At 50.2% G+C, this 25,908-nt stretch overlaps 1 protein-coding gene across 5 annotated transcripts in view; it reads right to left on the minus strand.

The window, feature by feature from the left end:
• Positions 1–324: 324 nt before the first annotated feature.
• LOC107996901 (LIM domain only protein 3) overlaps positions 325–25,908 on the minus strand; it is a 77,662-nt gene continuing 52,078 nt past the window's right edge. For 3 of the 5 annotated variants that reach the window (XM_062071165.1, XM_062071166.1, XM_062071162.1), the window contains exons 2-6: positions 22,876–22,970; positions 10,180–10,291; positions 9,678–9,941; positions 2,714–2,954; positions 325–2,466 (exon numbers count right to left, since the gene is read on the minus strand). In XM_062071165.1, coding sequence (XP_061927149.1) covers positions 2,311–2,466; positions 2,714–2,954; positions 9,678–9,941; positions 10,180–10,268 — 750 coding nt within the window. In that variant the 5' untranslated portion in view covers positions 10,269–10,291; positions 22,876–22,970 and the 3' untranslated portion in view covers positions 325–2,310. Of the gene's footprint in view, positions 2,467–2,713; positions 2,955–9,677; positions 9,942–10,179; positions 10,292–22,875; positions 22,971–23,078; positions 23,209–25,908 lie in introns of those variants that run through there. The other 2 variants (XM_062071163.1, XM_062071164.1) reach the window with 2 other exon arrangements.

A 25,908-nucleotide genomic window follows, 5' to 3' on the forward strand; every position in this document is an offset into this window, starting at 1 on the left:
CTTTTCCCCGGTCCCCGCCATCGGTGTCACGGCTCGGTTTCTAGCCATTTCCCTGTACCGCGCGGACAATACGCCCTGCACAAATCACTCGATCCCTCTCTCACTCTCTCCCTCTCTCTCTCTCTCTCTCTCTCTCGCTCTTTCTCCTTACATCCGTGTCGCGATTTCGTTCCGAGTAGAGAAGAGAAGATGTGGATGGGAGGAGGATGGAGGGGTAAAGGCCCATAAATAGAGGAATAAAAGACGACGGCGTATGGTACTCGGTCGTACACGCCCGATCCTTGCATGGGCGAAATGAAGACACGGTTGAAACTCACTCGGTCATTGTATTTATAAGAATGTTATATTTTCTCGGTAGTAATAGGAGCCCCTATAGAGGCGGTAAATATATTAATAGTGCGCTAATAAATGATATTTATATACAGATGGATAAAAAAACGAGAGGAAAGTGCGTTTCGGCTCTGTCGCGCGGTTTCGAAGCGCGAATCGCTCGTAATAATTCTCTCCTTCCATTCACGTTATATACTCACTTTCCCTCCACAAGCACAAGCCGTTACCTCACTGCTTCGCGACACGTCCTCTTCGCGTAAACTCCTCTTTTGTACTTAATCGATTCGGTGGTTTCGAATATTGTTGTGATATCTTGTGTGTGGAATCGTCACCGCGACAATTTGGGTCGCGCTCGCTCGGCCGTGATTCGTGGAGAGACTGCCTGACCGAGCGATAACGCCTCCTCCTTCTCCTCTTTCTTGCTGATCGAGAGGAGAAAGGGGAAAAGAAAGAAAGAAAAAAAATTTATCCATCGCGTTTAGGATCGCCAGGATTAGGCAAACTCTCCACGAAACCGATTTCTTCTTCTCTGCGATTCGCAGATCCCGTCGCCTGCGAATTCGGAACGGATCGTTTATCAGCGCACGCAACGATTATCGGATTCTCAGCCGTCTTTTGGTATCGATGTCGCCACGTTTTACCTTTCGTTTCCTTTCTCCGTTCTCGTCCTCGGTGCCTCTCTTCTTCTACTTCCAGCTGGATTTTCGTTCTCCGTTCTCCTCCATCTTTTGGCGTTAAAGCGTAAAGCCACGACTAAGCCCCTCGCCTCGCGAGCGCTCGATCGGACAGAGGGCGGTCAAAGATGCCGCGTCGTCCGCGTGAAGAGCCTCTCGCTCCGTGAGCGAACGCGTCACGCTCGATCGTCATCGAGCGAGGAATACAATTCGAGATCCGAGACATGGTCGACTCGCTCGATGCGAGGGGCATCGAAACTTACATCGTTAATCTTTGGTATTAGCCATCGTGTATCCGCCTTTGCTCGCGCCTCGTATACCGAGATTTCTCGCAAACGTCTCGAGATTCGTCTCGCATTCGAAATCCTCTCGAAATTCTTCTCGTGAAGAAAAACCGAAAACCATCTCCCCTCTCTCTCGCGATCTTCGATCGAAGATCGAAGAATCGAGCGTGGTTGGTTGGTACGTCGAGTCGAGGCACGGATGAGCCTCGAGCGGACGATAAGACTGGAATAAGACGGGAAACGGTAAACTTACGACACAACTTTTTCTTTCCAAGACTCGGGCGAGTTAATCTCGAATGGCGACGAATCGCGAGCACCGTGGAGATTCGTCGATTGGTCTGCGTATACTGATAGTCTTTCGGTGTCGTTGCAGAGTCGACAGATACAAGATATTTACAGATAACTCTGCCTCATTCGCTCTTTGCACCCACTCGCCCTTTCGCTCCTACACACTTACTCGCGATCCTAATCATTCGTCGGATTCCTCGCTAGAAACGTATCTTACATAAATCGCCTATTTTTTTATCATTGTGTCACATGTTGTGTAACCGTATATTACAAGACGTGCGTAATTTTAAACGTTAATCTCGCGCGACGCTCGCACGCCTCTACCCTTCCCCCTCCCCTCCCCTATGCGGTCCTATCGCATCCTTTCCGATAAATTTATTCATTATATAATTCGCGATCACAGTGATTATTCCCCAACCTCTGAACGAGAGTCTCGGGAGAACCGGAAGCGTCCTCGAGGATCCTCCTACTCTGGGATGGATCCCCTCGCGTCCCCTTCTCCGTGTTGGTGTGAATTTTCAACCATCCCCCCACCCATTGTCTTTCCATCCACCGATCCACGCGTTACGCGTCCATCCTATCACTTGCTTCCCCTTCGTTCACTTTCGCGTATTTAATTTTCTCTCTTCGTACCGCTCTATCCGTGCGCCGTTGCGTCCGTTGGGTCAGCAGCGTGGACAGCCTCAATAACCGCTGAGACATCTGAGCTTCTTCAAGGGGGGTGACACCTCGTTTCAGCTGGTCGGCGCCTGCATAGACATTGGCGGTGGCTTCACCGGGCCGAGGGCAGGGCCCGATAAACCGTTGTTGTTCATGTCGCCCGGAGCTCTTGGGCCGCCCACGCCTATGGCAGTCCCGTTCACCATCGGTGCGCTCCCCGACATTTGTCCCTGCGCCCATTAAAAACAACCTAGAATCATTCTGTTCTCCGTTACGTCGTTCTATCTTACGTCGAAACAAAATTAATGAAATGAATAGCGCGAATTCCATTGAAGTGGAATTCAAAATCGCGTTTTCCATTTTCGCTGAATAATACAGAGGCGAGGAGAGTGAAAAAAAGAAAAAAGGAGCTTTCAACGACGCAAGAGCTTGAAACGAACGCGGCTCAAACGATTTTAGGATCCCCTCTTAACTTACGTTGGACACGTGATTATGTTGACCCACCGACTGGCCAAGTCCCTGATGAGGTTGCAGCGGATTGTGACCCGGATGCATGTTCTGGCCAGGCGGTGTCGGCGCTGGGGGCAGTTGCCTTTTGATGTACGCCAGCGTGGCCGGTGTTTGTACTGACATATTGGCGAACGCGAGCCTCTCCTCGTAGTCGAACTCGCATAGGATTTTGTTCTCGCACAGATAGAATCGATCGCCCACGCAAAACCTGCAATCAAAACGAAAGAGTTGCCAGGTGTGAAGGCCGTTCCAAACCGGCGTCCGAGGATACGCCGGTTCCTCTCCTCCAAACACGTGTGCCGCCTCGAAATCGGGGCAGCGTCGAGTCGATCGATCGAGATCTCCTCACGCGATATCCTCACCTGTTACGTTCGGGAACCGCGGGAATCCAGTTGAGAGGGGACGACCGGACCGGTTCGGCCGTTATCGCTCGCCTTTCGACGAATACTTTCGGAAACTTAGCTCGCGATACGTTGTTGTTTCGCAAGAAAAGAGATTTTGTCGAATGAGAGATAGAGATTCGTTGCTTCGATCCATTCTCCGATTTCGCGATCGTGTTTACGCACATTTGAAATTGACTTTTTTTTCTTTTTTTTTAACGAATGCAAATATCGACGTGACTCGTTAGATATCTTTATTAACGAGACCCTTGACTCAGGTCTCGCGATGTGATTTCTTTTCTCCTTTTCTTTTTTTTATTTTTCCATTTCCTTTCTCTCATTTCAACACCACGGAATATATCCAACGAATATTGCCCCTATTCAAATTTCTCGATCCTTCTCTTTGATCTCTTTGACGATACCCACCAATTAATTTCGACGCGATTAAAAGAAACACCGCGACAGCTAAACCGCGCATTATTTTTAGCATATCGAGAAAAAAGGGGGAGATGGGGAGGAGAATTCGAATCGAAACCGTCGATACGTATAAAAAAAAAAAAAAAAAAAAAGAAAAAAGCGCGCACCGATTCTTTCATTCGCAAAACACCACGCGTGGGAGACACACGGAGGCTCGTCGATAATCGGTTGATTGTCGCAACGAGAGAGAGAGGGAGAGAGAGGGAGAGAAGGGGAAAAAGCGTAGAAAAAAAAGGACAGGAAAAAAAGCGAACGCAAAAAAAGAGAAAAATATAAAAATAAAAACTGGAGGGAGGGGACAAAAAAAAAGGAGAAACAATGACAAAGGGTGGCACGGGGACGAAGCGGTGGATAACGAGCGTATCGCAACGTGTCGGACAAATAATTATTATCGGGCTTCTGTCCGCGAGCGGTCTCACATCCGCTTTGATCCCGGTAGGAAATACGAGAGCGAAATACGAGAGCGGCAGAGTCTGGTTCGAGGTAGATACTCTCATAATCGTACGGCAAATAGAATTATCGCGTTGCGCGCGGCCATTCCCGACGAGCACAGCTTATACCGGGTTTCGCTCGTTTCCCCTATTATACGCGTCGTCTGCTAAATGACGCTGTACTCTGATCCACCTCCTGCTCTCTCTTTCTCTCCCTCTCTCTATCTAACTATCTATCTCCCTCTCTTTCCATCCTCCACACCCCTTCTGCCACTTCTATACACCTCCACGTCGCGTTTCTCTATCCACTATTCAGCTGACCGTCACCTGCTCGCTGCTTTCTGCCCGCGACTAGCCTTCTCCTGCTTTCAAGGTGTACCTCTCTCCTCCTTGTCAATTGCCTGCCACCTAACCGTGCTTGGCTATTCACCTCGTTTCACCTCTTCGCTCTTCGCGGATTTCTTTCGACGAGTTCCTTTCTCTTTCTGTTCTCTCTTTTTTTCTTTTTTTTTTTTTAATCGTTTGTCGAAGAAGAATTTACAGAAATCTTTGTGTTTCGAATCGAGCGAAATAAAAATTTTTTTTTAATAACGTATCTTCCTTCGTTCCTAATATTTTAAGCGTTTAATTCCGATTCTTCTCGCCGAGGAGGGAATATTTCTCAACCTCTATCGAGAATCAAAATCTATTCAAACGCGAAGGAAACTTGGTTATAACAGGACACGTTAATACACGTTACACGATTTTATCTTTATGGGTCGCCACGTGTCGTATTAAAGCGTTTCCACGGTGTGAATACCGTTTCGCGATATTAATAATTCTCCCCAACCTTTTTTTTTTTTTTATATAAGGAAGCAACGATTCGCGTCACATTCTTTCAACCGTTGTTGCAAGCCTGGATCGAAGTAGATATTCGCATAACTACAAGCCGGCGGAATTATACTGTTGCACATACAGTGCACTCGTTCCAGAGTCTCTATTATGATCGCGCGAATAATGCCGCGCGAATCCCATTCCTCTAATTCTCGCTACCGATGCAGCTGTCTGTCACGGCACAATACCATCCGCGCGCGATACCCGCCGGTTTTCCACTTTCATCTAGCGTTTTGAACAAGCTCTATCGCCTACAATTTAATCCCACCCCGGTTAATTGTTCGTTGCCATTACGCTCGAAAATCTCTTTCTCCCTCTAACGAGAGAACAAACGGCAAATCGAATCTCGGGGAAAAGAGAAATAATAAAAGCCGGGTTGGTTTCATTAGCTATTTCAAAATATTAAATTCGGATACACTCGAGGCGATCGTAAAATGTAATCGGGAAGATTGGACGAAAATATCGCGCAAACGGGACAAATCAGATCGGAACAAACAAATATCTCTCTCTCGTTCTACCTCTCTCTTTCTCTCTCTCTCCCTCTCTCGTTTCCCGATATAATACACCGCACTGTTGAATACACCTTCGATCCAGAATTTTCAAAAGCTTCCTTTTTCAAACAGTCTTTGATACAGAAATAAGTAAAGCGTAAATCGCGCAAACATGGTAGACCTAGAAATCGCCAATGGCGAACCGCAACGAGACAGTTAAAATATTAATACCGTAAGGTATACGGGAACGAAAGACGGAAAAAGGGATGGGTCCGAGTCGTGGTCCAACACGATCCACGTGGAAAATTTCAATCGTGGATAGGAAGAGGAGAGACGTGAACGGTCTCTAAGATCGGCACGGGTGAATGTTTAACGAGGGTCGCGGAAACGAAACACGAGAATTCGAGAAAAATCGGACACGTCCGGCTCCCGTTGGAAAAACGGACCGGCTCCGTGCCACCGGAAGCCGGTACTTTTGTAAATAAATAAAGTAACCGGTGCCAATGCGTGACCCCATTAGACTCGCTTTACGTGTTCGATGCAGTTGCAACGTTCCTCGTGTACTGCAACCGTCGAGACCAGTCAGAGAGAGAGAGAGAGAGAAGTATAAAACATTCACCGTTTCGCCCTCCTCCTCTGCGAATCTTTTTCTTTGAAGGGAGACACACGTGCATACACACACGTGTACAGGTTTCTTGAATAAAATTTGCATACGCGCCTCGTCGCAACGTCGCGATCGCGTCCAGGGATCCCGGTACCCCTCCCGTTACCGGTTTAATTTGCGCCTCTGCCGCGACGGGACGAGTTTCCTCTTGCACAGGAAAGAGGATTAAGCCGCTCTCTCGTCCAGCTGGAAGGCGTTGCCAGGCAAATTAACCGTATCGGCTCGAACAACCGCGCCATCCGTGATTAATGGCCCGCGGTATAAGTGCAGGTTTTTAGACTCTTCTCTTTCCTTTTATTATTATTGTTATTATTATTATTATTGCTTCTCTTCTTCTTTTTTTTTAAACAAGGATAGCCGACGTTAAACGGATACACGTAGCATCGAAGAGATAATAAATTTCACTGTCGACCGGTGACTGGTTGCGAATCACGGGATGATAATACCGATTCCGATTTCACGTCCAACCTAGGTAATAATCGTATTCAACGCGATTAGGTACGTGTGTACGTGTATGCGCGCGTTTCGGAACAGGTTTTCTCCCCGGCCGGTTATAAACACGCGTCAAGTCAATTTTCGCTCTTATCTCCTGTTATAACAGTAATTTAACGAACTGTTAACGATCGATCGCTATGCCCGCAGACATTATCGGCATTAAAGAAGCGAAAGTGCGAATTGCGAAGAAGGGAGAAGAGGGGATGGAGCGCGATTTTCGAAGATGGAAGGAACGCCAATTTCAATTCCACCCTCCCCCTCCTCCCGAAATTGAACGGGGACCCGAGATTTCGCGCGCGAGATGTTTCGCCACGATGCTCCTCGCGAGGAATCCGGCGAACTGCGATTCGTAGCCGGCGAGGAGGGCATTAACTGGGCGATGGTTAAATTTGACCGGACGTCTTCTCGAGAGGATCGAAGAAACGTCGAGGGGACGCGTATTCCCGCGTGAACGCGCGCCCGCGCGTGCGTGTGCGCACAGCAAGCTGTATTCCTGTATGTAGGTTCGAAGGGATCGTGTACGTGTTGGTACAAGACCGGAATCGGGGGAGAGGGAGAGGGAGAGCATAGAGAAGGAGCGAGCGAGCGAGAGAGAGAGATATCTAATTGGATCGGTAAATCATCCTCTAACCAGGAGGGTGGTAGGCTAGGCACCGCCACCGGCAACCCTTTATTCTGTGTTATTACAGTCTAAAGTTACCCCGTGTAATTGTTGCTGTTTAATTGCAAACTCTAAGTCGTCGCGTTACACGTCGCGGCGCCCCGCGTATAATTGCCCTCCTCGAGTTCACCCGCTCGTTTTTTACCGACGAAATAATTGGAAACGATCCTCCTTCTCTCTCTATCTCTCCCCTCATCTCTCTCGCTCTAGCTCGCTCTCCTTCTCCCGCTCACCCCTGCCACGGGAAATATCTAAATCCGACCGAGAACGGGCGGAATCGTTTCGATCCGGGCCACGGAACGTTCGGGGCTTCGATCAAACGGGAATAATTGGCGGGATTGGCGGTACGCTAAATTACCAATGAAATCTAATCGTCGGCAATTTCGTTTGGTTAAAGTGAAAGACAGTTTGCAGGTCTCGCAGTTGGAACATAGAGGGCAATTTTTTTTAAAGTCTTTTAATATCGTGCACAAGAATCGAAGGGTGTAGAGTAACGAGAGAAAATTTTCGCTATTACCGTGGCGGGCTCTTTTTCTTTTTCTTTTTCAAATCATTTCTCCCCTAGCTAAGCTCCTTTTTCCAATTCCCCTCAAACGACGTACGACGAACGCGCGTCTCTCGCTAAATTTATCCGGAGGAGGAATAGCGCGGTATATTCTACTCCATCATCGCGAATACCCCTTTTTCGATACGAGCCACGCGATACGAGAGCGATCAAAGCTACCGTATCGCGAACCGTAATAGAAATTAGGTTGCCGGTTATCCACCGTGAAAACGCCCCGCGTTTCGGGAACGAAACGGGCAATCGCGGAGGCTATTGGTATCGGGAAAAGCTTGCACACCGAACCGCAAGAACATCGCGCACTCTGCACTCTGCGCGGGGTGAATCACGGGGACAAAAGCAGGTTCCGTTGATTTCGTTGAAGTCGGTTGTACCCCGCGAGCGAGCGACACCGCTTTGGGGATGGCGGCTCCGTCGCTGCCCGCTCGGCCTATTGTCGAAGACAGACAATACAGCGCGATAAAAACGTAAAATTGATGCTCTTTTGTTCGCATTGTTTGAGAAGCTGTACAACGTTTGTCGCACGCCTGGACGAGCCACTGTTATTGGCTCCAAACTACATTCTCCTGTTCCGTTTCGCCTTCTCCCCTTCTCCTCCCCGCGCTCCGCTCTTTCTCTCTCTCCCCCTCTCTCTCGACCTCTCACCGTCCATCACCGCGCTCGCCATTCTCTCTCTCTTTCGCGCCCCCTTACGTGCCACCAGAGAACAACCGCTCGCTTTTCCTACCCCCTCGAAACCTTCCGTTTCGTCAATAAGCCGGCATTGTGTCCCGCCACGCTTCCATAGTTTCACCGTTTTACATTGACCGCCGCTCTTCCATCGAAACCTTATTCTCCCCTCACCTCCATCTCTCTCTCTCTCCATTCCTTGCCGCGTCGTTGTCGCGCGATTCTCCGCTCAACTGTATCCCCGATTCCCTCCTCCTATGCAATTCGCCGACGTCGAAGGCAGCCGACGTCGGGATCGCGGCCAGGGTAAAGTCGCGAAATTACTCGGGCCTCGTTACCGGGGGGGCAATAAAATTTCGCATCCCGGCAAATTACTCGCCGCTCTGTCCGTTGTAATTTACGCGTCAGATGTTAGGTAGAGCGGATGATCAACGGAGTAGGAGGAGAGAGGGGGGGAGGGAGGGAAGGAAAGATCGCTTTGAGCCAAATTGCGGAACTTTAATAAAACGCGAGCGTGAGAGAGGACGCGATGGAACGGAGGAGGTGGAGGTAGTAATCGCGAGAGGAGAACGATTCGAACGAAACGATTCGATCTAAATCCGAGGTGAAACGTTCGATCGTGGACGTAGCCCGTGTCGCGAATTTTACATTCGTCCCGAAACTCTGGAAAAGTTCCATTCGGCGTTTAAGGGGGCTCCGCTCGCGCGGAGCAATATGATACAAAAATGTCAGCAGTATCCGGATAATTACATAACTGGTCTCAGGGGTCGGAGGCGGGAGCGGGAGATGGACGTGGCGACGAGAGAAGTTGGCCTCCTCCTGCGTGGAATGCTGGCGCGAGTGGAGGAAGAGGTCGCGACGGATAGAGCGCAGGGTGATTTCCCAGCTGACCTGTAAAGCAACTCCCGAGCGGACTGTGTCTCTCGCAAACCGGTACTCCCGCTACTTCTTTCTTTTCGTCCCCTCCGTATTTCTCCGTATCCCGCCCCCAACCGCCCTCCGCCGTCTTTGTTACTTTTGCATGCGTAGCTCCGTCCTCCCTTTTTCTTCGTTCTCGCATCGTCGTTCATCTCGACGAGGAGAAACGTACGCGGAAACGTTCGCGCGAAGATAAAAGGGGGAAAAAAAGGAAGAGAAAAATTGAAGATCGAAAGATGGGGGATGGATGAAGGAGTAAAGGGAGTATTATAGGGAAGGATTGAATTCGATTGGTTAACTCAACACTTACCGATGAGTGCACTGTTGGCAGGCGAAACAATCCAGGTGATAGACGTTCGTCCTGGCCTTCATAACCATCTCGAACGGCGGTATCTGCTTGTTGCAAGCCGCGCAATGTCCCGGATTCCCGAACAGCCTGAGGTAGTCCCTCTTACAGAGGATAAGGTTGGCCCTGGTGAACAGACTAGAACCGACCTCTCCTAACCTACAGTCGCAGCACCCGCACTTCAGACAGTCCTCGTGCCAGAACAGGTCCATGGCCTTGAGGAGATACCTGAAGAACCGACCATAGTTTTCCTTCTTACCGACCAGTATCCCTATCGTTCTCTCCAGCTTCATCTTCCACCGGATTTCCGGAAGAAGTTTATCTTTCGATTAACTGGACTTTTCGACTTTTTCTTCCCCTTTTTTTTTTCTTTTCTTTTACGAACAATTGATTATGCGTAACAATCGATTCTTTTTCCTTTTTCCTATTTTTAAATAGAAATAACGCGATCGGTATTATGTCTCACCTTTCCGTGATCGGTTTCCCACAACCAGCGCACTCGTGCTGCGTCGCGCCATTTTTACTCGGCTCCGACTTGCTCACGTCCATCGTCATCGTGATTTCGGCTAGAGCGCCGTCTGCAACAAGGAACAAGAACGGCGACTCGTTAAATCCGCGACATCGTGAATCGTGTCTCCCTACCATTGTGCGTCCGTAACAATGCCCCGCGCAGACAGCCACCACGCGTAATGTACACGTACGTCGTGATAATAAGCGTCTGCTAAGTGGCCGACAACACGCAATAACGATCCACGCTAATTGGAAACGGTCGTCGGCCGTCGCCGCCGCGAGTCAAATCTCTCTCGGGTTTCGCTTTTTTTCGGTGGATCGATTTTCATCGATGTGATTCGCCACCCAAATCTATAACTAAACCCTTCCAGACGTTCGATTCGATTCGACGTCGTCTCGAAGTCGTCTTCGAATGAGAAAGAGATTGTTTTCCAAAATCCGAAATTACGCTCGTGGTTAAATTTATAAACGATCGAGAGGAGAGATTCGATCTTGATCCGTGGATCTCGATGAACGAGAACCTGGTTCGAGTTAGGCTCGAGTGAGTATCCGATGACCGCGTTTCGAAGATCTACAGGGAGGACAGCGGGAGGCGGCGGGTTCATCGATCGCGAGGAACCGTTCGAACCGATGTGGCCCGACGAGGGTTGAAAAGCGGCGCGCCTACGAGAGAGAAACAGAGAGAGAGAGAGAGAGAGAAATAATCACATTCGCAGGAACGAACGCGTTCTAAAGGCGATCCGAGGGAAGGAGGACGGCCGGCTAAAATGGTGAGTGGCTGCACGGCGAGGCGCGGGGGCTTAATTAATTAGCCGGATACTTTGAGTAACAATCCATTATTACATACAAACATCCTCGGCCCCGGGGCCGAGCTGTAGCTTTATGCTGCTAATTGGCCTTCTCAAAGCTTGGAGACCCGGGCACGAGTTATAAACGCCACTCCTCTAACTCGCCAGCATCCCGACTCCATCCCTCCCTCAACCTTCTCCACCTCCTTCTCCACCCCCTCCCATCTTCTCTATTTCTCGTTTCCCTCTTCCCAACCGTCTCTCTCTGTCCCTCTCTCTCCCTCCACCCCTCTCTCCCCTGTACACCCCGCGTGTCCTCCCCCTTGGACCACCACCACCACCACCACCACCACCACCAACACAACCACCATCACACTCGCACAAAACCCATACAACCAGACGCAGATATGGATACGCGAACGCGGCCACACGCATGTAAAAAGCGAGGGTGACAGAGAGCGCGGGTGGGACGTGGACGAGCGGAGGATGGTGGGAACGAAGAGGAACAGCTCGACGAGGCGGCAGCAAGAGGAGGAGGAGGAGGAGGAGGAGGAGAGAGTTTGGTGGGATGACGACGAGGAAAGAGCGAGAGAGAGAAATGGTCGAGGTGGAGGAAAGGAGTGTGGGAGATGAGGGAGAAGGAGGAGCAAGAGGAACGACGGATAGCGCTAATAACGCGCTCGTGGCGCAAAAAAAAAAAAAAAAAAAAAAGGAAGGAGTATAATTGCCAGCCCTCGTGGCAGGTATTTTTCAAATAGGACCCCGTCCGTTAATTGGAGGGCAAATTAAAGAGGCGCCGCGGAGGAAAAAAACATCATCCCTCTACCGCGTATCCCCTTGGCCCCCCTCTTAGCGTGCCCCACCTATCCGCGTATCCAAGAGGCGTCTCGTGATTCGTCAAACGATCTGTGCGCTCCATTTTTTCTCCGGATTTATTCCTCTCTCTTTTTTCCTTCTTCCTCTCTTCTCTCTTTTCCTCTTCCTCTCCGCTTCGTTCCTTACCCCCCTTCTCTCTTTCTCTCTCTCTCTCTCCTTCCCGCGTCACCTATTCTTCCTATCTACGTTTCATCGGTAACGCTTCTGGTAATTCGATTGATAGACGATCGTCGAATAATCCCCAAGCGGGCGAGAAGAAGAAAGGGAGGCCTGCACGAGCGGAAAGGGAGGATGAAAATTTTCTACGAATCCGTACCATCCGATCCGCCACCGATCATTCGAAGAGATCGCGAGGGAACCGCGACGCGTGCGCACACTTACACTTTTTCCAGAGGGGGAAAATCCTGCTTCTTAGCAGGTAGCGCGTACCGATCGAACTTTTCACGGGTGTACAGTTATTTGTCAGCCGGTATGAAATTCCATCGCGCCGGTATTCCATTCGCAGACGTTAGTCGGCGAAAAGTACGAAGCGGCTGATAAAATTCGATCGCGCCCGTCAATTTGCCCGTTCTATATCTGGCGATGATGCGCGTGTATCGGGGTAATCGACTCGAACTGCGCGATCGATCTCGACGCATGCGCGATGTATCGCGGGGAGGGAGTGAAACCTCCGCGGGGGGTCCCTCTACCCGCGTAAAATCGTTCTCGCGCGAAAAAAAGGACCGGTCGCGTGGAAACCGCCTTCTTCCGACCGGTTGACGGAATCGTAAAGTGAAAAGTTGATTTATGAAGGGGGCGTGCGCGTATGGACGTGAGCGGGTGGTCCCGGACCCGATACAGGGACCCCGCCATCACTTCCGCGCCGACTGTCTTTCGTGGTTCCGAGCGAAATGGGGCGAGTCGAGGGGGGTGGGCGCATCGACGATCGACGAATAAGCGGCGGATACGAGTTTTTATTCGGTCAATATAAGGAAGGGCACCCTTGCGAAGATTACGAAACTGCCCTAACGGCAATATGGGATGGATATCGTGCGCGGCCCGTTGCCATCCCCGAGATACGCTGTCGCTACGGACACACGGGGGCTGGTTTAATAAAAATGTCAAATATAAAGTGGCCGGCCGGGGGACGGACGTTTTAGGAAATAAATAAATGTAAAAGAAACGGGAGAGAGGGAGGGAGGGAGGAAGGGAGGAAGGAAGGAAGGAAGGAAGAAACGGTTTCAACGGGGAGAGGGAGACGAATTCGTCCGTTGTGTAATAATAAGCGAGAGAATAGGCAGCCTGTCGTATAATATCGCGATGTGGGTGGAAATTGGCCTGTCGGATGGTTTAGAATATGCGTTGCGAATGAAATTAGTTTAAAAACTATAATAAAATTCAACGATCCCATTTGTGCGCCACCTGATCGCGTATTATTCCTCTCTCGTTTTTCGTTACAGGTTACCTCGATATCGATACGTGACTTAAAATAACCCCGTTCTTATCCAGATTCCCCTCCCCCTTTCTCCCCTCTCCCCTCCCCTCGCCCTCTCCCCACTTCTAAAATGGCCAACGGTATAATATCAGGGGTTGGATCTATAGGGCAGAATTAAATTATGCGTTACGAATGAAATTACTTTGGAAAACGAAAACGAGAATTCAACGACCCCGTTTGAGTCACTCGATCTCCTCGTATATACCACCACCGCCACTCCCGTTTCGTATTACGGATCCGCTGCAATATTGATACGCAATTAAGAATATCCTCTGCGTACTTGTCCGGATTCCCGTGCTCACCGGGGAGCCCTGTTTAATTGCATCTAGCGTCGAAGCAATTAGACAAGTAATCTCACACGTATCTCTTATCCGCCCGTGAAACTTGATATTTCGTGGCTGCGCGAAACGAGCCGATCAAATATGAAAATAACTCGGTCACGCTTTAACCGAGGTCGAATTTGAACGAGAGAGAGAGCGAGCGAGAGAAGAGAAGAGACGAAGAAGAAACGAGGGGACGAAAGAGGGGGAGGAATAAGGAGGAAAAAAAATTGGGCGTATAAGAGGGAGGGAAAAAATCAGAACGCACCCTCATCCTCGTCGAGTCACGTTCCGCATCTTGCCGCGTGTCCTTCGAGCCGTGGATCGAGAGAGCGGCCGGTCTCGTCTCGGGTACGCGGTGGGAATAGAGCGCAGGATAGGGCAAAGTAGAGGGCACGAGGTGGTGCATAACACGAGGCGGCAGGCACGGCTGCAATTTCGGGGTTTAATAATGATCCCAGCCGACGCGGCTCAAGGCTGTATCCCGTGTCATTATACTGTGAAGTGGAGAGGCTGCTAATTAGTCATTAGCGTAGGAAAAAGACACCTTGAACAGGGTTGGTAGGTACAGGACGGGCAGCAACCCCATCCGACGGACGGTGGTGCATAGGTACGGCAAACTTGAGCAAACAGGGTGTAGCTTCTAGCCTACGTCTAATTGGACCCTAGCGACGTAAGTTCTACTAATTGAGACCAGGCCTGTAACTATCAGCCGCGCGACAAGGGCCTTCGTAAATTCGCCGAGGATCGACGGTAGTCGGTGAATGTACGTGTGCCCGTGTGTCGGTCGCGCGCGCACACCATCGCCGACACTGTGCCGGATCCCGAGACGCGCACGTTCCTTGTTTTCCTTCGTTTCTCGTCGGCCCGCGTTTTCGAACGTTGAACTTTCACGCGGGAAAAGAATCTCTGAAAAGGGAGAGGAAGGGAGGGAAGGGGAAGGCGAGGAAGAAGACGGAAGAACGTATACACGTACGTTCGTATAATTGAGAGACTTGACACTCGACTCGAGCGAGAGAGTGGGCCGAAATTTTTCTTACGGGTACATTTCATAAATGTCCGCACGGCCGCGCACCACTAATTTGCATCGTGTATCTATGCATATATTTCATGGTCTAGAAGTTATTAGTCTCGCTCCAGTAAGCGCGATACAGTTTGCAACCTATGACTAATTGGAAGTCGGTAACGTAGCTGCAAGTTTCGCTAATTGAGACGACCAGTTTAGTAACTACTAGAGAGCGCACGAAGGGCGTTCTAGGGGAAAGGAAATTTCTCAAGGAGAATTCGAATCAACCGGCGAGCCTTAATTTCAACCCTCCCCCCTCGCCTCCTCCCCCTCTCGGTTACTCTTCACACAGTCCCTCGCACGGTGCCGCCCGACCACCGACTACTTTCGTTTCCACTACCATCGCGCGCGCGAGATTAACGTTTAATTAAGCATCGGCGCTTAACTGAACGGGGCCAGGCCGCGTTGATTTCACGAGTCATAGTTTCCGGTGATATAAAACGAAATCGCCGCTTGATACGCCACTTTCGAACCAGGCGTCGTCCAATTAACCGGCGCGCCGGGAGGACGCGTTTAATCGTCCCAATTAATGGCTCCGCTTCGAAATTTCGACCTCCCCCCTTCGAATTCCCGCCACAGACAAGATCGTTTGCCGCCGATCTTCTCTTCCTTGATCTTTTTTTAACGACCTTCTCCCCGGATTTTTTAACAGGAGGGGCGGGAGAAGAAAGGGAGAAGGATAACAAACGCAATCACGCGGTGCTCGAGCATCCAAGCTTTCTAAGAAAGGTCCTCGAAATTCGAACAACACGATAACGAATGGGATCCTGCCTCGTCCTCGCGGTCGAATCTCCTCCAACTATACCAGAAGACATATAAATTTCACAGCGGTCGCGTAACGAATCCACCGGGGAGAAAGAAGGAGAAGAAGGTAGCCAAAGAAGAGGAGGGAGGGTAAGAGAGAGACGGAGGAAGCGGAGGGCGAAAGCTGCAAGTGGTGAATAGGGATGGAAGAGAGAGAGGACGAGATATGTATATATATATATATAACGGTGTAACGATGGGTGAGAAAGAGAGAAAGATGGAGCAGGGGAGGAGAGGGGAAGGAAGGTAGGTAGAGCCAAATTTTAATTTCACCCCTAACAAGGGAAGGAGTACCGAGTAGGGTGCTCCTCGGCCCCTTCAGGACCATGCTATTCCATCCTTCAGAATCATTATATCGCCAATTAGAAGATAGCGGAGCTCGCCGACGCCTAACAAGCTTCCTGGGGAGACAGATCTACTCCCGATCTTACCGTTATACGCGCTGGCAACCGTACCGCGCGCTCCGCCGCTGTCTTCGTAGCGAGAGCTCGTTATAAAATATTCTTCTAACCGCTCTCTGTCTTTCCCTCGTTTACGCCGTCCCTTCTCTCTCTCTCTCTCCCTCTCTCTCTCTCCCTCTTTCTCTCGCTCTCTGTTTCTCCTCTCCGAGTCGTATCTACGAGTCCAGATATTTTCGAAGCTTGGCGCTAATTAGCCGGTAACTACGCTAACGATTATCGCCGGGAATAACTGCGGGAATAATTTCGTTCCCTCGTGTCGTCTTTCATCGGGAACGCTTTTTCCCCGTTTAATCAGTTCCCCATTGAATTAAGAAAAACCCGAAACGACGAGAGGAACGAGAGGCGTAAAAGAAAAACGGGCGGAAAAGAATCGTGGCAAAGGACGGGGAGAGGAGGACGGGGGATAATGGTATATCCGACTTTGAACTTCTCCAACGTTGAATTCCTCCGGCGAGTTTATTTCCCACGTTTCCCGCCCGCCCGCTCGGTGAAAATGTACAACGCGCATCAATACGAAACGTTTCCCGTTTGACGCGACTCCCATTAAACCGTCCTCGAAGAAACAAGCAGCTCGAGCAACGCTACTAGCCCCTAGGATGACGCGTCGAGAGACGACAGGCTTGAGGTTGGCGGAGAAGCGAAATGGAATTGTTCGATGGTGTATACGGGGGATATAGGGATAGATTGTAGGCGGATGCGCGTCGATGTCGCTGTGAATAGGAAAGAATTCAATTTAACCTTATTTTTGTCCCTATCAGATCCTCGACGATAAATTTCAAGGGAGGGATAAAATGTAAAATTCTTCTTCTGCGACCGATTATCCATCGTATATCCGTTCGCTGTACTTCCTTTTCTTTCTTTCTTTTTTTTTTTATTCTCCAAAATATATCGAAGCGAAGAATTTTTTCCTTTGAAAAAAATTTCAAAAAAATTCCTTTACCAGATCTATTTTTAGATTTGATCGAATGAGATTAAATAAGCGATAAAAGTTTCGAAAAAATTCAACGCCTTGTGTATTCAGCGAATAGGCGGTATTCGTTTTCGAATGGACGCATACCGTCGAAACATGGATTTGAACAACCCTTCGAATCGACCACCCGTGCAATGTTTATTTTTACCCTTGTCTATGTTATGTTTATATTTGCGCTACAAAACACCCTCCCTCCCCTCCTCCCCTTCCCTTCCTCCCCCACCCCCTCCCGCCCTGAATATGCCGGGAGGGCGAAGTCGACCAGATGACACAGAGACACGCGTGTTCCGAATTTCGCGATCGCGATCATTACCGCGCCACGCGGCCAAGATAGCCGCGCCACCACCCCTCGGCGCATATTTATTAATAAGGTTTCCCTATTGTCGGCCGAAGGACCATTCATTTGGCGCGGTGAGTTCGCGAGCACTCACGTTCCCCGGCTGTAATTAATAGTCGATCCCACGCGATAAAACGCAAAATTAATTACGTCGTACCGTGAAGAATAGCGCGCGGCGACCCGTCGAGGTTTACAGCGATCGCGTCTGCGCAATCTCCGCGATCGGTCGAGCCAATATCGCCCGATATCCAACGACTCCTCTCCGCCACGATTTTTATCTTTTCTTCTCGTTAAACGATTGCCGATAATTTCGCTTCGCGAAACTTCAAATTTCCCCCCCCCCCCGGATGATTCTGGTTCATCGATGAATCGATGAATCTCGAACGGAAGGATTTGGCACGATCGAAATCGGCCAGGCACGATCGATGGATCTCCCTGGATTTTCCTTTTCCATTTTTCCGAGGCGATCCTCCTCTCTGGGCTAATGGGAACGAGGGAGAAGGAACGTATACGAAGGCGTATTTCGAACTCGACTCCGGAGTCGAGGCAGAATCGACGCGGCACCCCGCGATACACTTTTCTCGGTAGGCAATATTCATAAATCACCGTACAGCCCACCCCGACCATTCTCCTACCCCCTCTTATATATACGCTTAGAATAAGCACCCCTTTTCCTGATAGAGGGATGCAGCGTCGAGGTCAACTCCCTTCTCCTTCCATCCTTCTCCGGCCGAAGAAAGGCCGGGCAGAGCGTAGGAGGGACGCGAGCGAAACGATGCTCTCTGGCGGAAAAAGGAAATTCCACGGGGATGGAGAAGGGGGAGAAGGGAGAGAGAAGAAGAAGAAGAAGAAGTGAAAAGAAAGGAAAAAGGGGGAGGGAAGAGAGTGAGTTAGAAAACGAAGGTTACGGGGTGGGGAGTTGTAGTCGAAGACGGAGTTAGTTGGTGGTACGAGACTCGGTCGAGAGGGGTTGGTCTCAGATTCTATTAAGATCTCAGTAAGTCTTGTTACACGGAGAGGCCACGCCGCAAATCTCGCAATAAAACAGCCAGCCGGTATATAACGCCGTCTCGAGCGAGTCTCGAGGCTTGGACTCGTTGCTTCGTTTACCGATGCACGCTGGCGTCGCCGAGTTGCGTTGCCAAACGGCCGCACCAGGGGGTCCATTCCCCGCGTGGATTCCGCGCGTACACGACCATCGGAAACGGAAGTCTCGGTTAATCCCGGGAGAAAGCTGCGGCTAACGGCCATCCGAGCCCGGCCCCTCCCTCCGAAAGCACTTTAAATCGCTCGCTCTTTGACTCGAGCAAATCGCTGGGGCAGTTTTGATGGAAACGCTTTCCCCAAACGACACGACACGCGACGTTGTAACGTCTTTTGATAAACGAAAAAAAAAGCGTACGAAACTTAAAGGGGAAGAATTTTTACGGAGGGGAAGAAAGGAATAATCGGATCGAATCTCTTTACTGTCCCCGCGATAAAGGATCTTACTTGCCCGTTGCCAAGAATAATCCTGTACAAATAACGCGGCACCGTATAAACGAGACAATAGAAGCTTAAAAGGTAAATATGAAGATCGATGACGCGAGCGCGGCGAGCAGCGACAAGGGGCGGCAAGAATCGTGCGCTCGAGAGGATGGGAGGGGAGGGTCGGCCTCGGGGCAAGGGTCCGAAATCAATCAAAACATTAATTGAAAGAGCCGAGAAGACAACGGCGCCCGTTCGGCTAAGGCGGTAGCTACGGATGGTCTTGATAATCGAAAGATATCCCCGGCCAATAGCCGGCACGCCCGACCGACGAGGTAGCGAAGGAGAGAGAGAGGCAAAAGGGATGGAAGAGAAAGAAGCGAAGAAAGGCGGACAGAAAACAGAGGAGATGAACGGAGCGCTTGCTTAAAGAGTCGGCGAGCGAGAAGGAAGGAGGGACTTTTCTCCTTCTCATGCTCGAGGAGGAGCGAGGAGGAGGAAGAGGGGAGGAAAATTCGCGGCGAGAGAGACGGGAGGCCGCGAGCTCTCTTTCGGAGGTGATCGGAGGAATCGACAAAGGGGACAAACCTCTTTTTAACCTTCGGTGAAACGTCTTTGTTTTAGAGGGGGGCGCGGGAGAAATTCGTCCGGGGTATCGACGAAGGGTTGCGACGGAGATGGTACAGAGACACGTATACACGTAGGTTATAACGATGGCCGGGTACGAGGGCCCTCCTGGGTAGGGAGAAGGGGCAGAAAAATTGTTTATCGGGGTGGTAAACTCGATCATTCTGGTCAGTTGATTCGATTCGTTCGTAATGTACCGCAACCGCTGCTAATAGTACACGGACAGTTAATGAACGCGATCTCTATTCAATTGTGGACTGGCGTTATTAGTAGAAGCGAGCGTAGCCGCTTTATTAATTAATGAATCGATTTTAGTCGGTGGCCGGTTAATTATTCAACGTCGGTCGGCATCGGTGCAACTGCAAATGGTTCTTTAATGATCAAGGGGACACCGATATTGCGCGTTGCCCGCCGACCGGTTGCCCGCCTGCTCCTCCTCTTCTCGTTCCATTCTATTCCTACGTCTACGCGCGTACCATCTCACCCGCGTTGATCGCATCCATCGCGCGTTTACCTCCCCACCTCCGCCCCCTCGTACGTACGGCTTTACGTTCGATCGAACTGGAGCGGTGGTGAATCGTGACCGGAAATCGCTATCGCTCGCCGCAACGATCGTTCTCCGCGCACCGATCATCGATCCGCGCTCCCGAAATTCGCGTAATCCCCTCGATCTTCGCTCTTATCGAACCGGCAGACAGGCCGGTTGCCGAACGAAACGAATTAAAGTTTCGGTTAATTATATTCGCGCTCGCGTGCCGTGCCCGTGGTCCGCCCACTCGTGACGAGACCAGCACTCGGAGAGGGGTTGCACGCGAAAAATTTAGACCTCGCTCTCTCTCCTATTCAACGATGAAATTCCTCGGCAAAACTGAAGGATTCGCACGATGGATGCATGGATGGATCGAGGAGGGATACATATATACATATATATATATCGGAAGCATGGAAGCGTGAAAAAAAAAAATCTCGTAAATGGGATATCGGGAAGGGGCCGACGCCCAGAAGGACGCGGCACTGCCACCTGGCGGAGTGCCCAAGGACCCACGAGAAGCTTCAATCGGCGTAAAAGCAACGCCTCTGGATAGGAACGGGAAGAAGGGGGAAGGGTGTGTGGGGGAGGGGTTAGAAGTTAACTTAGAAGTTCGCGGGTGAATCGCGTGGTCGCGACGAGGATGGAGAGAACGTGGATGTTCTCGCGCGAGAGAGGGATAGAGGAGAGGGAAAGAGCACGGGAGGGGAGGGAGAAAAGGATAGCGTAGGATGGTCAGTCTCGGAGATACACGTTCGACCGGTGCACCCGACTTAAGAGGATTACATTTGATATTTCGATCGGGCAAAGTGGCTTTTTATTGGACATTCGCCTCGGAATTATCGCTGACGCGTGTCGAAAGACATTACGCGTGGCCGGCATTATTAAATTATATCTCAACTGACGGCCCTTCCCTCCCCCCACACCTATAATTTCCTCGGCAACGCCGATAGATAAACGCCTCTTGCGATCGAACGAGGATCTAAGATATTCACCTGCTTCCGAAGATCAACATTCAAATTTGTCGGACGAGTGAACAAGGAAAAAAATTAAAAAAGAGACTTAAAGAAGAGGAGTGGTTGAGAGAGAGAGAGAGAGAAAATAATCGGACGGTAATTGCAGGATTATCGTAAACAGCTGGCGCTGTTGGGATTCAATTGGAGGCGGCTTATAAAAAAGATAGGAAAACGTAAAGGACGATTGTCGGGGATGATGGTTTGTCTCTGGATATAGCAACGTTGAAACGTTGTTATACACCGTGGCCGCACAGAGGCAGCAACATCGATGCGGCGCGACACCGAGGCTCGGTCGTCACGGTCATACTTCTGCTTTTAGCCGGAGCTAATTAGCTGCACCAATTTGTCGGTGTAAAATAAACGTTTGCCTCGCTCGACCGTTTTCTCCCTCGTTCCAGTTTTCTCTCGATTTATTTGTGAGCCGTGCGCGGATCCAGCCATGTCTCCGAACGAGTCGCACCATACACCCAAACGATCGTCCGCCCCGCGCGGATCGTCCAAAACCCTCCTCTCTGCCTCCGTCTTCGTCTCAGCGGCTCCCGCCTCCCTCTCGTCTTCCTCTTTCTTCTCCCGCGGACTTCAAACGAAATAATTAAGTCACTCCGTACGGGAGAGCGACTAACGAGACCGCCGCCGCTACTAAAACTGGCGCCAATTATTGAAATTCAAACGGACAGCCCTCGCGTTTCTCTCGGCCCGGTTGGGATCGGACAGCCCCTTCGATATCCGGTCGCGACGAATCGTGGTAAGAGAGAAAAATGAACGGGGAATGATACAGCGGATGGATGGCAGAGTTTTGACGAGTTTAGGAGGGGAACGGGATAAATTAGATCATCGTAAAAATCGTATCGTGTTTAATCACGTAGCGTAGATAAACACGTACATGTAACACGATTAACTTTGATTCAAAGATCAGTTGTTTACAGGATAAATCGTGAATAGTACTTTCATGAATGAATTTTTTTTTTTTCCTTTTTTTGTCTACGTACAGCTCGCACGAGGGAGATAAACATCGGGCGTGCGGCGTATCAAAGTCAATTAAAGCGAACGACCGATGTCCCATTCGTAATAACGGCGGTATTGTGTTATGAGCGCGATGAAACGTCGTGTTTCGCACGGTAATTCCGAACGTTGATTGAAAAAAATTCCCCCGTCACCGCGCCCCACTGTAACCGAGCGCCACTTTACCGAAAAATTAACGGGTGCACGTGAACGCCAGCATTTGACGGGATGCGGATTAGCTCGCTTCTAAGGAATCGGTATCGCTAACGGCAACCATACGAGCGCGTTGCCTTCGCTGCTAATAGGGACGAAGACCATTCGAATCGACTCGATGCCTAAACTACGTGTCGCGATGAGACGCGAAGAAAAAAAAGAAAAAAAATGCAATAACAGAGTTATTCGTCGAGTACGAACGCGCAATATCGGGATGTAATTTTCACCTTCCATTTGTCTTCCAACCATTTTTTTTCATTTACCATCTTTCGCGTGCAAAGCGGATTACGCGGAATTTTATAACAATTTTCAAACGACGCGGATTGAGCGGGAACAAGCACGCGCGCGCGCGCGCGCACGTTAATCGCACCACTGTGGAAAGGGCAAATGCGGTTTTCGGAAGCCCCTGTTAAATTGAACGTGTGATCGCGCTCGAACCAGACTGGCCGAATGGAACTTGTGAAATTTGAATTACACACCGCATCGCAAATTTCTCTTTCGCGTTTCGTTTTTTATCACTGCGATTAGCGATGATATTCGTGTGTAAAAAAAAAAGAAAGAGGAAAGAAAAGGAAAGGAAAGATAAAGATAAAGACGAGGAAAAACACGCTATCTATTCGAAACGTCAAAGAATCATCGAGTAAGTCGTGGAAAGTAAGTTGCCAATAATTGACCGAAGTTTCTTTCCTTCCGAAAACTTACCTAACAGAGTTCGAAGCTCGAGCCAGTTTCCACGGATGCCTTGTGCCGAGAACGATTCTCCAGATTCCCTCCGTCACGTGACACCACTACACCAGCTGCACAGAACAACGTTCACTGTTTATCATTCGACTCGCCATGGAAAATCGAAACGAGTTTGCGCGTAATTCGTTTACAATCGAGTATATAAATACGGGTTAACTAACTACGTCGTTTCTATTCTATCCCGAAACGAGTCATCGCGGATTCTTCGAACACCGTGAACGACGATAGAGTTATAAGAGGATGCGACGAGATAGGCACGAAACCGCCCGCTCGGCGGCCAGTTGTAAACTACCGAGTACCGCGTGCGACCGCGGCACGCCACCGAAAGTGATAAATCCCCACTTCTTCCACCGTTTACCCCTCTAGTCGCCCCACTCTCGTCCCTGTATCCCCACCACTTGGCGGACTTCCATCCCTGCGTCGCTGCTCTCGCCTTCCCCGCCGGTGACGATCCACCCCACTCCTGTCAGTCACACTCGACCGTCATCGCACCCGTATCCCGAACCCGAGGAACTCGCACAAGCCGAAACCCGTATTTGCACCCGCCATCAAACGCAACCCGCACTCGCTGCCCCACTCCGCGTCCGCCTATCATCGAACCATTTACGCTGCCGCACAGTTTAACTGCTACTCGAGCGAAATTCTCGGGCAGCGAGGAGCGCGGGGATTCGCGTTTCAAGCCGATTAAGACGATGATCAAAGCGCCAATCGTATCGGTATGGAATATGTTCCCACGAGTCGAGTGCGGATTCGATCCGGGATGGAGGAATAAAGAGATTTCTAAACGGAGATGTTTTTTTCCCCTTTTTTTTTTTTTTTAAGAGGTCGATTTGACTTGTATATTCGTTGTAAGTTAATTAAATGCGGGAATAACGAAGCACCGACCGATACGGATCGTTGGAATGGCAAAAGGAAAGGATTCGATGGAAACGATTTTTATCGGCCGATACGCGGTTTAATAATAACCACGCGGGCATCGTTCGTAGGAACAGAAGTGTCTCTAATTACCGTCCTTTCGAAGATAAATCAACGAAGGAGATTTGCTTTGTATCGAGAGATGAAAGCGTGTACGTGCAAATACCGTATACACACGTATACATACGCGCGGTGCAGTTGGAGGGAAGCAAAGTGTAACAAAGCGACGGAAACAGAGACAGAGGGAGAGAAAGAGAGAGAGGGGGGAGAGAGAGAGAAGGCAGTAACGTGGCGGATCGTAACCCGAGTTGAGACATAGCGACGGAGGATTAACCACCGAAGCGGCGTGCTCGCATCGTAGAATTCCACCCCTAAAATCGCCCCTACGAACCCTACCATTCCTCGACGCGAGGCGAACGCAGGGATGGCATCCCTACTATATGTCTGGTTCTCCCGGTGGGAGACGCGTCTACCACCCCTACGAGGCCACACCTCCCATTACAAAAATTACACTGGTCGCTGATTTAGTGTTCTGCGCCGGTTCTTGGGGGGATATCCGCGGGGCAAAGGAGGCAGAGAGGCTCGGGAGCTGCCGTGGCGCGCGCGAGGGTATCTCGATGGGGTGGTAAAGTGGGGACGTAAGTAATGAAAGGGTTGCCGCCGGCTTCGAGAATCACGGAATCATTCGCCAGATTAAATTAGAAAGGCTACGACCTTTTTTTCCACTCCCATACTATCCACACCTATGAGCTACCCAACTGAAATGGATTAGGCCATGTTTACCACCGCCATCGACGATGGGCCTCTCTTTTAATTACTGGCTGATTTACGACCGGCCACTGATTAAATCAGGGAAAAGAAATGGATCACGCTCGTGCAAAATGACGATATTTCCGTGAACTTGTTCGTTCGTTCGACTCGACTCGTTACACGACTTTCCTCCCTCTCCCCCTCCTCCTCTTCCCAAGTTTCCCCCCCAACCCTCTCCCGACCGGTGCGCGGCTAAATTTAACGTCCGCCAAGTTTCCGGTTCACGGGAAACGCGCCGCTCTATTTTTCGAATCGGGATTTCGACGCGTCGGTTTACAATCCGCATCCACCCTCTTTTTTTTTCGGCCAACTCTTGCCGCGTATACACGTGCGTGCACGTAACACGCACACGGCGGCTACGAGCCTCTTTTTCCCCTCTCTATTTTTCGCGGAGGACGAAATGAAATTGGGGCGATTGCCAGGTTTCATCTGCAATCAGGAACGAAACTATCTATGTTGAATTTAATTTCGTAGAATGTCGGGGGAGGTTCGGGCTGTCGGTGCTTTTAACTCGCGGCGGCCAAGCTTGGAAACGGCGCGGCTCGTTTCGTGTCACTTCCGTTGGTTGGAAAATCGACCTTGTGTCGGGAATCGCGCGCAGAAAACACGGCGATGGGAGTGGATTTTTTTAAAAGCCGAACGGAATACACCGAGGAGGGGTGGGAGTGGGGAGGGGAAGGAGGGGAAATACCCATGGATCGTTTCGGAGAATCCGATTCTCACGTCCATTACGGCCTCCCAGCCTGGAAGCGTGGCGTGATCGGTTTGATGGTGAACCAAAAATTCTGGCTAAGTTAATGGGTCGAATGGATGAATGATCCATTCGAAGGAATAGGATATAGGATTCCTGTGGAGGAAGCGGGGAGGCAACGAAATGTGAGAATGAGAGAGAGAGAGATAGAGAGAGAGAGAGGAAGGGGAAAGGTTGGAATAGAGAGGAGAAGGGGAAGATGGGAAAGGTACTAATCACTTCTAGGGACTTTAATGGAGGTTTTCTGTACGCCGTCTACTTTGTCCACGACTTATACCACTTCGAACCGGTTGGAAGTAGAGTATTTGGGAGAAAAAGCAGGCGGAGAGTAGCGTTACGTGTATTAAACTAAACGGCACTCGGGTAGGTATAGCTAGCTCGCCCGCTATCCAGACCACCGAGTTCTCTTGTCTCCCCCCGAAGAAACGTTCCGTGTCGATGCCGAAATAAATTCTACGGCCGGCACCCGCAACCACCCCCTCGTGCCCGACCCATTCGAGTTTCGCCCCGAACGG

The sequence above is a fragment of the Apis cerana genome, linkage group LG2 (genome assembly GCF_029169275.1).
Source record: "Apis cerana isolate GH-2021 linkage group LG2, AcerK_1.0, whole genome shotgun sequence".
Lineage (NCBI taxonomy): Eukaryota > Metazoa > Arthropoda > Insecta > Hymenoptera > Apidae > Apis > Apis cerana.